Source organism: Bison bison, unplaced genomic scaffold (genome assembly GCF_000754665.1).
Source record: "Bison bison bison isolate TAMUID 2011002044 unplaced genomic scaffold, Bison_UMD1.0 scf7180017864135, whole genome shotgun sequence".
NCBI lineage: Eukaryota > Metazoa > Chordata > Mammalia > Artiodactyla > Bovidae > Bison > Bison bison.
In genome coordinates, this window is record NW_011494707.1 from 6,086,066 (window position 1) to 6,098,730 (window position 12,665).

The window sequence follows — 12,665 nt, forward strand, 5'->3', positions numbered from 1 at the left end:
CTGGGAGGGGAGTTGGGGGCGAGGAGGAGAAGGGGACGGACAGAGGATGAGATGGCTGGATGGCATCACTGACTCGATGGACGTGAGTCTGAGTGAACTCCGGGAGCTGGTGATGGAGAGGGAGGCCTGGCGTGCTGCGATTCACGGGGTTGCAAAGAGTCGGACACGACTGAGCGACTGATCTGATCTGATGGGTAAAATTTCTGATCTACAACAGCCTCAACTAGATAATCATAAACTTATTACCCAAACCAGAGCATATTTAAGAGTCAAGGCAGTACTATTAATAATTAAGCCAGGACAGCAGGTACAAACTGGGACAGTCCTGGGCAAACCAGGATGTAGAGTTACCCCAGCCTTCACTACACTGTTTACTTCCCATCTTAAATCAGTATTCCACCTAGTGAAGGCCAGGCCAATGTTTGCAGTGCTGGCTGTTCATGAGTTACAAGGTAAAACCAAAGACAACAGATAATTCAAAAGCAGTGCACTGCAGTGCAGGTACTGCCCATGGCACTCTTCTCAATGCTCAGGATCGCACAGTATTGTTACGAGACATCTTTTCCTACCTATAAACAATATATTTTCCCTCATTTAAATCTTGAGTACAGGGGCCTGATTAAAAATTGGGGGCCAACTAGAAACAATTCCTGAAAAAAGGCCCTTTTATTAACAAAAAAAGCAACAGAGTCTAACCATCCCCCCCCCCCTTTTTTTTAACACAAAGGGGCTGCTTCCTCCAAAAGTTTATTACATAGATGAACTTACTGGACAAGATAGGGATATCTTTGTCTCTAAGACAGAGTTCAGGATGAAGGAGGTTAGTAGGCAAGAAGACACTTGAGGTTTTTTAGACTCCTTATTGTTGCTGTTCAGTCGCTCAGTCATGTCCAACTTTTTTCGACCCCATGGACTGCAGCACGCCAGGCTTCCCTGTCCTTCACTCTCTCAAACTCATGACCATCAAATCAGTGATGCCAGCCAACCATCTCATCCTCCATCATCCCCTTCTCTTCCTGCCTTCAATCTTATCCAACCATCAGGGTTTTTTCCAATGAGTCAGCTCTTCACATCAGGTGGCCAAATTATTGGAGCTTCAGCATCAGTACTTCCAAAGAATATTCAGGGTTGATTTCCCTTAGGCTTGACTGGTTTATCTCCTTGATGTCCAAGGGACTCTCAAGAGTCTTAGGGTGGCAGTGGTGGTTCAGTTGCTAAGTAGTGTCCCCACAGACTATAGCCTGCCAGGCTCCTCTGTCCATGGGGATTCTCCAGGCAAGAATACTGGAGTGGGTTGCCATTTCCTTCTCCAGGGCAAGAGTCTTATACAGCACCACAATTCAAAAGAACCAGTTCTTTGGGGCTCAGCTTTCTTTACAGTCCAACTCTCATATCCATACATGAAAGTGAAAGTGAAGTCTCAGTCGTGTCCAACTCTTTGCAACCCCATGGACTATCTAATCATCCCTTTTGCAGTCAGTTGGCGTTTAGTCTGCTTCCTTTCCATCATCTTTTCTGCCGTCTTGAAGCAAGCCAACCCAGGCTGAACATGAATGTGGTGTTTCAAGATGCTTTTCTAGGGAAGGGCCCTGCAGCCAACACGCACTTCTGTGTTGGATTCCTAGGGTCTCCACTCAACTGGTGTCCTTCAGCCCTCAAGAGGCTTGAAGCAATTATACTGTTTAAAAAAGGAGCCCAAATGTGCAACAAAGCATATACAGAGTGTGTATATCCACTGGTTCACTTTCTAATTACAAAACCACCACATGTACACTACTGAAAATTCAGAATCCGTTATTAAACTGTTACCCATTAGACTGCAAATTGTAAATTATATTTCAGCTACGGCTGATTCTGTGTAATGAAGTGGATTCCATATTTTTGCTTCAATTATGTCTAACAGAGATGCATGGCATGGCTTAATGCAATTTCAAAGCTCCTAAGGAGAACCATTTAATTGCTCATATGGTAACTGTCAGAGAACCAGACAGCTCATTTTGTAAAACAAGCCCTGCCATTCATTCTTTTATAAGCATTTTTTAACAATGACTTTTATACTGGTGGATTTCCATCACTTTCAGTGTGGGATATTAAAATAGTCTGCCACTATCAAAAGAAGAAATAGTATATATGTAATGTTAAAATATCACTAAAATTCTCACAACTTAAATGTTAGAGGAAAAAAAATTGAAAGTCAAATGCAAGATAAAATAGTAAAGGAGGTCTGGAAGTAACTCTCAACTTTTCAAAGTTGTAGTAAACTAAATTTATTTGGAAGATAAATTATTTGAATTAACAGGGAAAAAAATACTTATTTTTGCCTCTGGCTAGAATTACATCAACTCAGTTATGAGGTAATACTCCTATTATTTGGAATATGTTATATTTATCATTTTATTCTATTTCATTTTTCTGAAAAACTGCTGGTCATGATCTGCTAAATTGATCTGACATCTCATATACAGGATGTAACCTGCAGTTTAGGGGATGGGGACTCACACCATTTTAATGGATGTCACTGAAAATTCATATCCGGTAATTAGTAACAGAATAAATAATCATTTGTTAATAGACAAATTTTATTAACTAAGAAGTTGTTTGTAATAACCTTTCAAAAATGGACACTACAGCAGAAGAAGAAGAAAATCCCAGGGCCAAAGATTTGGGAACCACTGCTCTCCAGGGCTTCCCTGATGGCTCAGAAGTTAAAGAACCTGCCTGCAACGTGGGAGACATGGGTTCGATCCCTGGGTTGGGAAGATCCACTGGAGGAGGGCATGGCAACCCACTCCAGTATTATTGCCTGGAGAATCCCCATGGACAGAGGAGCCTGGTGGGCTACAGTCCATGGAGTTGCAAAGAGTCAGACATGACTGAGCAACTAAGCACAGCACAGCTCTACATAAAATTTTTTCAGCTTTCAAGGTGCTTAATTGAGCCCTTGAACACATTTTGTTCAATTAAGCCAGCCCACCAAAGTGTGACCCAAAATTATATTATTCATTTTCACATGAAGGACAGAAATAAAGGACAGAAACGATATGGACTTAACAGAAGCAGAAGAATACACAGAAGAACTGTACAAAGATCTTAATGACCCAGATGACCATGATGGTGTGATCACTCACCTAGAGCCAGATATCCTGGCGTCCGAAGTCAAGTGGGCCTTAGAAAGCATCACTACGAACAAAGCTAGTGGAGGTGACGGAATTCCAGCTGAGCTATTTCAAATCCTAAAAGATGATGCTGTGAAAGTGCTGCACTCAATATGCCAGCAAATTTGGAAAACTCAGTAATGGCCACAGGGCTTAAATGTCAGTTTTCATTCCAATCCCAAAGAAAAGCAATGTCAAAGAATGTTCAAACTACTGCACAACTGCACTCATCTCACATGCTAACAAAGTAATGCTCAAAATTCTCCAAGCCAGGCTTCAACAGTATGTGAACCATGAACTTCCAGATGTTCAAGCTGGATTTAGAAAGGCAGAGGAACCAGAGATCAAATTGCCAACATCTGCTGGATCACTGAAAAAGTGAGAGAGTTCCAGAAAAACATCTATTCTGCCTTATTGACTATGCCAAAGACTTTGACTGTGTGGATCACAACAAACTGTGGAAAATTCTGAAAGAGATGGGAATACCAGATCACCTGACCTGCCTCCTGAGAAATCCGTATGCAAGTCAGGAAGCAACAGTTAGAACTGGACATGGAACAACAGACTGGTTCCAAATCAGGAAAGGAGTACGTCAAGGCTGTATATCGTCACCCTGTTTATTTAACTTATATGCAGAGTACATCATGCGAAATGCCAGGCTGGATGAAGCACAAGCTGGAATCAAGATTTCCAGGAGAAATATCAATAACCTCAGATATGCAGATGACACCACCATTATGGCAGAAAGCAAAGAAGAGCCTCTAAATGAAAGTGAAAAAGAGTGAAAAAGTTGGCTTAAAACTCAACATTCAGAAAAGTAAGGTCATGACATGCGGTCCCATCACTTCATGGCAAACAGATGGGGAAACAGTGGAAACAGTGACAGACTTTATTTTCTTGGGTTCCAAAATCACTGCAGATGGTTGACTGCAGCCATGAAATTAAAAGATGCCTGCTCCTTGGAAGAAACACTATGACCAATCTAGATGGCATATTAAAAAGCAGAGACATTACTTTGCCGACAAAGGTCCACCTAGTCAAAGTTATGGTTTTTCCTGTAGTCATGTTTGGACTGTAAAGAAGGCTGGGTGCCGAAGAATTGATGCTTTTGAACTGTGGTGTTGGAGGAGACTCTTGAGAGTCTCTTGGACTGCAAGGAGATCCAATCAGTTCATCCTAAAGGAAATTAGTCCTGAATATTCATTGGAAGGACTGATGCTCAAGCTGAAACTCCAATACTTTGTCCACCTGATGTGAAGAACTGACTCATTTGAAAAGACGCTGATGCTGGGAAAGACTGAAGGCAGGAGGAAAAGGGGATGACAGAAGATAAGATAGGTGGATGGCATCACCAACTCAATGGACATAATGAGTAAGCTCCGGGAGCTGGTGATGGACAGGGTGGCCTGGCGTGCTGCAGTCCATGGGGTTGCAAAACTCAGACATGACTGCATGACTGAACTGAACTGATGTGACTATACACAACTGCCAAAACTCAAACTGTGTGTTTTTAGTGCATATAAATTGTTCCTTAATTTTTAAAAAAGGAGGGCAAATTGATTGAGTTGACTGAAAAGAAATATTCAGCAAATAACAATACAAGTGGTGACAAAGTTCACAAACAGTATATGAATAATGGCTATTTTATAAATGCAGACCTAAACCTTCAACATTTGCATTAGACACTTTGGGGACTTTTTTAAGTCACTACACAGACATTACCACAACATCGTAAGTCAAGCGTGGTGGTGGTGGTGTAGTCCCTCAGTCATGTCCAACTCTTGCAATCCCACGGACTGTAGCCTGCCAGGCTCCTCTGTCCATGAAATTCTCCAGGCAAGAATACTGGAGTGGATACTCAATCTCTTCTCCAGGGGATCTTCTTGACCCAGGGATCAAACCTGGGTCTTGTGCATTGCAGGCTGATTCTTTACTGCTGAGCCACCAGGGAAACCCAAATCTACTACAATTAAAAACAAACAAACAAAACACTACCTTTCTTCACTACTCTTCCTCAAGGCAGTCAGATAAAGCTCTGAATTAATGCTTTTAACATTCCACCTACTCTTCAGCCTTCCACAGCTTTCTAAGCAGGTTTAATCCTGGATAGTGATAATCATGCAAGCATCAACCCTCCAAACACCATACATTTTCCTCCCAGGTGAAAACATAAGAGATAAACATAAAGAATGCCTGCTGTCTAGCACTAAACAAGCACCCCAAATACTACACATCGCTGAGAAGCAGAGTTTCTCAGCAGCAGCAGCTGCTCCACAAACACAGCTGTTCCTTACGGGTTAACCATGAGGGATGACAGGGACCCTCTAAGAGGACAGAGCCCCTTGCAAACCTGACTTTCTCACTGGGGCCTCAGTTTCTACCTTTCTAAATACTTTTATGTAGTGCCAACAGAAAAGAATTTAATTAAGAACCAGGTACTTTCATCTGTTTGTCTTTTAAAAATTGGACACTCTTGGAAAATCTTTTCTTTTTAACTATCATAGACTCTATGCGTGAGTGTGTGAGAACATGAAGACATCCTGTACTTACTGGCTCATTAAGCAAAATATTTTAGTTGAAAAGGGATATACAAATGTTGCATAAGGTGTTAGTATGTAACCTTACAAATCCCTCAAGAAAAGAGGCAGAAAAGAACAGATAGAAAAAAGAAGGGGGCAAAAATACACAAATAAGGGAAAAAATCTGGTATCAGTAGGGATGAAACACAGTGACACCAGATCAAATCTGGCATCAACAGATGTATGCACGAGGAAAAAGGGCCATCAATTCACTGCCATAAGATACATGCTGGGCAGGCTTCCCTGGTGGTTCAATAGTAAAGAATCTCCCAGCTAATGCAGAAGACACCAGTTCGATTCCTGGTCTGGGAAGATCCCACATGCCACAGAGCAACTAAGCCCGTGAGCCACTGCTGAAGCCTGTGCACCAAGGGCCCGTGCTCTGCAACAACAGAAGCCACAGAGGTAAGAAGCCCGCACAGTACAGCTAGAGAGCAGCCCCCTATCGGCGCAACTAGAGAAAAGCCCGCTCAGCAAGAAGACCCAGCACAGCCAAAAATAAACACATAACTAAATTAAAAAAAAAATTTTTTTAAGATACATGCTGGGAAGACCAGGGATCCAAAAATTTCAAAAACTGTATTCCATGAGACTACTACTTCCGGAGAATCAATTCACTTAGATATTTTATCATGAGTGCCAATAACTACAAGGAAGGAAAAATACCACAACAAGCAAGCTCTAGTTCTAAAAAGTTTACTAGTTTATTTGGAATCACATAGAATCACATACTTAACTCTAGAACAAAAAAGAAAACCACCTGAAGAAAAGCATGCTACAGTCACCCGAAAAAATAAGTCACTGAGACATGCTTCTTTAAGAAGGTGTTTCCTAGGACTTGGTGGGGGGATCACTTCAGAAAGATAAAGATATCCACTGCCCTTATCAATACAATTACTTCCAAAACTGAATTGGAATTATGCAGATTTAATGTTGTCAACCTTATCTTAATAAGAATTCTCAGGAAAGGAAACCATCAATTCTTGAAACCTCTATGTATCTTTAGGCCTTTACTGAGTAAAACTGTGACTCTGTTTATCTGCTAATATTCAGCTATTTCCAGGGGCCAAAACCAGCAGTTTCATAGGACTCCACCCAATACCATGCCTAGTCTAATAAGCAATTCAGTCTCACTAGGTCATGGAAAGCCTTAGAGCAGCAACATGTTCAGTGTCACTGAGTTGCACCTTCAAATTGAAGGGTTTAGCTTGCTGTTTCTACTTTTTATGCATATAGCAAAAAGATCTTAGAAAAGTTTACTGCCCCTCAGTCATTTGAAACTCAATGCCTTTTCCACAGGCATTAGAAAACATTTTTTAAAAAGTAGATAGGGCCCCAGGCTGGACTCAAGAACTATCTAACATTAAGGCAGCTAAACACTTAACATTTGCCACAGAGGAAACAACAAAAACAAAAACTACTGTGACAGTAACAGAAATTAAACAAATATTAAACTCAGAATAATTTTACAGCCCTTAAATATTGTTTGGAGAGAATGCATTTGATTTTAGCTAGATAAATTTCTGAAAGGAAGTTCTGGATATTTTCAATGTGATTGGAGGCATATATATATATATATATATATATATATATCTTTTAATATCTGATTTAACTTCAAGAGACAAAATGGCTTCTTTTCTCTTAATTTATATTCTACCAGCACTAACATCGGGAGCTTCCCTGGTAAAGAATCTGCCTGCAAAGCAGGAGACCCGGGTTCAATCCCTGGGTAAGGAAGATCCCCTGGAGAAGGGAATGGCAACCCACTCCAGTATTCTTGCCTGGAGAATCCCATGGACAGAGTCTGCCAGACTACAGTCTGTGGGACTGCAAACAGTCAGACACAACTGAGTGACTAACACACACTTAAGCAGTAACATTAGGCACAAATATAAAGCAAAAAAATGCATTATATTTACATTTAGAACAAACCTAGAAAAGTCGTGATTCTGAACTAAGTATTCTACCTAAAGAATCTCTTCCATATAAACTTTCCGGCCACTCACTCAGTGCCCTTTGTTTCTTAATTCCTGTGCTTCTTTTCATCCCTCTTCGCTATACAAAGTGCTTCCCTGATAAATCAGTTGGTAAAGAATCCACCTGCAACGCAGGAGACCCCAGTTTGATTTCTGGGTCAGGAAGATCCCCCGGAGAAGAGATAGGCTACCCACCCCAGGATTCTTGGGCTTCCCTTGTGGCTCAGCTGGTAAAGAATCTGCCTGCAATGCAGGATACCTGGGTTCGATCCCTGGGTTGGGAAGATCCCCTGGAGGAGGGAAAGGCTACCCACTCCAGTATTCTGGCATGGAGAATTCCATGGACTGTATAGTCCATGGGGTCACAAAGAGTCAGACATGACTGAGCAAACTTTGACTTGCTATACAAGGCTTTGCCTAAACTTGTATGCCCCTTACTGTAACCTCTTCCAGAGATCATATCTTATGCATCTTGTGTCTCTTTCTGAACTCAGCAAAGGGCTTTGACTGTAGATGACCAGCAATAAAAAACCTGAAGTCAAAGTAGGTTTCTGCTCTGGGTGAAAACAGACGACATTAAGCTCAAGCAACTGCTATCTATAATTATAACTCAAAATCCTAGATAAGGTGGAATACCCAGGCCTGGGGACCATCAATAGCTCTACTGCTAACTATTGCACATCTTGAATAAATTGCATCTGAAATCTTGAATAAGCCAACAACCACAGATGTCACAAATGTTTAGGATCAGGAACTTTGCACCATGTTTCCCTGATACCCAGAACTTAATAATCATTTACTGCCCTAGGCACCATGCACCTACATGCAAAACCCTCCATCACAATAATGCGGAGGTCAGCTTTAAATGAACATTATAGGTGATCATCTCCTCACGGAAGTCTTCCTTTTCTCTGTAAGAGTGGGATCCACAAAGGCATATCACAGAAACTGCTCATTTCAAGTTTGGGTCACGGGGGGCTCTTTCTGTGAGCATTTAAGTAAAGAGCAGGGATAAAAATTCCGATAGTTCTTATCAGTAATGATCAGCAATGTTCCCACCATGCAGCTCCTGCTGCTCCTCATAAACAGTGCAGCGGGAACAGAATTTTCCACAATCAAGTCCAAGGGGTAGAGGGCACTTAGCTCTGGATGAGCACAACGATAAAAAATGGGCTTGGTAGTAATTATTTAGGTTAGAAACAGGCTCCAAGTTGCCTCTCTTAGAACCAAGAGTTAGATATACAATAAATAAATTGGCCCCACTCTACCCCACTGTCCAACAGAACTTTTCTGTGGCGATGGAAATGTGCTATTGTCTGGGCTGCGCTACAAACCACGTTGTGACTGCTCAACGCTTGAAATGTGGCTCGTGTGACTGAGGAACTGAATTTTAAACTTACTCAATTTTAATTAATTAGATTTAAATTTAAATAGCCAAATATGGACGGTGCAGCTCTAGATTCTCTAAGTCAGTGACTCTCAACCAGAGGGGATCTCTCACCCACAGGGGACAACTGCCTCAATTTGAGATGTTTTTGGTTGTCACACTGCGGGGGAGGAGATGCTCCTGGCATCGAGCGGGTGGAGGCCAGGAATGCAGCTGAACACCCTACAGTGCACAGGATGGCCCCCACGGTGGACAGTGACCCAGCCCAACGTCGGGGTGTCGAGGAGGAGACGTCTGCTCTAAGTTTACTCAAGGCTGGAACTAAAGTAAATGCAAAACAAACTGCAATACACCTTGTCTAAACATAATACCCAGGAAGAATGAGATTTTTTTCCCAAGCAACAGGCAAAGGTCTGGGCTGTTCTACAAGTTTAAAGTAGCAGGTTTTTACTAACAGGTGTATGTAGGTGTGCTGAATACCTCATTAAGATCTTCAGCATCAGTGTTATTACTTCCTGTGCCATTTTTTAAACTTAGATCAACATTTTACTTAAACATAAGTAAACACGGTGACACTCGCTCCTTATGAGTTCGACATACAGTATTGACGGTTTGAGGCTCCTGCTCTTCTAGCTTGCATTTCTTGCCCCTTGAATTACACTGGGCTTCCCTTGTGGCTCAGCTGGTAAAGAATCCGCCTGCAATGCGGGAGAACTGGGTTTGATCCTGGGTTGGGAAGATCCCCTGGAGAACGGAAAGGCTACCCACTCCAGTATTCTGGCCTGGAGAATTCCATGGACCGTACAGTCCATGGGGTCGCGAAGAGTTGGACACGACTAAGCGGCTTTCACTTTCACTTTAATTACCCTATCTCTAGTTTTTCCAGACATCGATAATTTCGAATACAAAAAGACAACTGATATATTGTGAAAGAAAAATCAAGGCAAGGAAAAGGCTCTGTCATCACAGGTTTGCAGTCTGAATATTACTTAAAGAAAAAGCAAGGGTACAAAATTACATTTGGACCAAAGGAAATGTACTGAGTGATCCCATTAAACAATGATAGCACAGTACAGTGTACAGTGAGAGAGATTACTTGAAATTTTAGAGGATGGGTATTAAATAACATTGTGGTTTCTGTAGCTAGTATTAATTATGCAGGGATCAGTTTAAAGGGGATCATTCAGAACTGCTCAAAAAGTTATTAAATTTACACATACTAGCAATGTAGAATTTAACACAGAATCCTCTGTTCCTCAAAGAAACCAGAATAATGTGCACAATGCAATGTTTTACTTTGATGCAAACTATTTTTCAGAACACAAAATCCTCAACATTCATATTACAGCAATGCTTTTTCTTTTCTGCCCACTTAGCACCAAGAGAAATTGTTCATTACAAGGAAAGCCCTCTATCGTTTCAAGGAATATAAAAATAAGACACAGTACTAGTTCTGAAAAACTTACATTCAGAATTTCCACACTGGCCAAAGGCAGAGACTTCCAGCCCACACATTCTGAATTCCTAAAAGATCACTGTTTAATTGTTGTGAATGTGCCAGGCTTAAGAGTGTCGGAGTTTAAGCCTGTCGGAGTTTCAGTACCTCTTCAGATATTCATTTGAAGAGTTTAGATCTTTTATCATCATTTAACACTTAGGGAGCAAACACTGCAATAAACTGATCAAATACCAAAAGAGTAGTACGTAAAGCAGGATTCCAACTCACTCTTTCCTAGATTTGCCTGTAATGAACTAATCCTGGAGGAAAACACTCCAGTTCTTTCGGTTTCTAACTGAAATGACACAAAGCTGCTCCCATCTTCTTTATGAAACTGGAAAGGAAACAACACTGAGGGGACACTGTTAGCATCATTTGGTATTCAACCACTGGCGTTTGTATTCAACTACTGGTCCACATACGCTGTAGACCCGGGGTTCTCGGTCTCGGCACTACTGTTGGTCTCTCGCATGGTGTCTGTCCGGTGCAATGTCGCATGTTAGCGGATTCCCTGGCCTCTACTCACTAGGAACCAGCAGCCCCTCCCTAATTCCTGGTTGTGACAACCAAAATATGTACCCAAACGTTGACCAAATATCCCCCCGGGTGGGGAAAACTGCCTGGTGGTTGAGAAACACTGATTTAGACTGAAAACTCCAAAAAAGACACTGTTCATCAAAAGCCTGGGAAGACTTTGTTCCTAGCCAGAAACATTCACCACAGAGGCAGTGGAAGAAAAACATATTATCTTTGCCCTTTCTTGATTCCTTCCACCCAATTTATGAGAAATAACCAAGGTGTAGGGTAAATCACAGTGGGCACGTGAAGACCTCTGGCTCAACTTGTAGTTAACTCCCTTCAACTCGACAGTGACAAGTGAACAAATCTACAGCAGCTGCTGCATTGAAAAAAATGACCAAATACTTGCCAGTTCAAAATTAAAATAAAGCAGTCTTAAAACACTACATCGCCCCTGAACCCCACATAACTGAAAAACCCGGTCAGGACAAGCAGACTCCCAAGCTTAGGAGACAGAAGGACTTCGGAGGCGGGGAGAAAGTCAAGGTCTGAAGGTAGGGATCCGTGAAGAAACCCAAGCTCTGGTTCTCGTTTACCCGCCCTAAATCCGGGACAATTAGAATCCATTTCACATGCCAGAGCGGTCAGCCAGGTACACCACGCTGCTGTTCTCCCAAGAGGAGACCAAAGGAAAACCCTCCTTCCAGTGGTTTTCCGACTGACCCCAGGGTCTCCCTTGGCCACAAAAAGGGGGAACCAGAAAGTTGCGCGGCAGCAGCATCGCCCCAAACGAAATTCACCATCTGCAGAAGCCCCACCTCTTTCTAGACCTCAGGGGTCTTTAAACTACTGCACCAGAATCACGTGGGGACCTTGTTTAACCCACAAATCCCAGTCCCGCCCCCCTGAGGTTCGGACTTCGGGGCTGAAAATCTGGATTTTTTTTTTTCTTAACCAAGGGCCCCAGGTGACTCCAAGGCACGCTAAAGAAGGCAAACTCGGAGACCGCAGACAACCTACAGGTTTGTAGTTGGCTCCGAAACAACTGGGGCTTCATTCCAGGCGTTTCTGGGGCCGCAGACTGCTGGCTCTGTCATTCGAGAGGGCGAGCCGAGCAGAGGCAGGCCCCAAGGTCGGCCCCGAGGCCCCCGACTGGGCTCCGGGTCGCTCGCAGCCCCCGCACAGAACCCGGCCCCGAAGACCCTTCCCGGTCCACGGGGACCCTAGAGACCCACAGGCTCCGTGACGTGACCAGGCCCCAGCCGCGAGGGCCGAGACGGACGCCCTCGCAGCCAGGCCACCTCAGGCGGGCCCGTTAGCCCACGGCCCCCTCCCGGGTCACAATGGCAGCTCCCGAGCGGCAAACAGTCGCCCCAGAGGAGGGGGTCTCGGGCCGCCGCGCCACGTCCACCCCCAAGCTACGGACCTTCTTCTCCAGGGACGCGTCCATGGCTGAGGCGGCCGGTGGAGCCCGAAGGAGGCCCGGCAGTCCCAGGCGCTACTTCCGCCTCCCGCGCCCCGCCGCCGTTTCCCCGCTGGCAGAGCTGACCG

At 43.4% G+C, this 12,665-nt stretch overlaps 1 protein-coding gene across 1 annotated transcript in view; it reads right to left on the reverse strand.

The window, feature by feature from the left end:
• The window catches only part of PDXDC1 (pyridoxal-dependent decarboxylase domain containing 1), a 55,063-nt gene extending 42,406 nt beyond the window's left edge, over positions 1-12,657 (reverse strand). Inside the window, exon 1 of the mRNA XM_010839909.1 lies at positions 12,541-12,657. Coding sequence (XP_010838211.1) covers positions 12,541-12,564 — 24 coding nt within the window. The 5' untranslated portion in view covers positions 12,565-12,657. The remainder of the gene's footprint in view (positions 1-12,540) is intronic.
• Between the last annotated feature and the right edge of the window lie 8 nt (positions 12,658-12,665).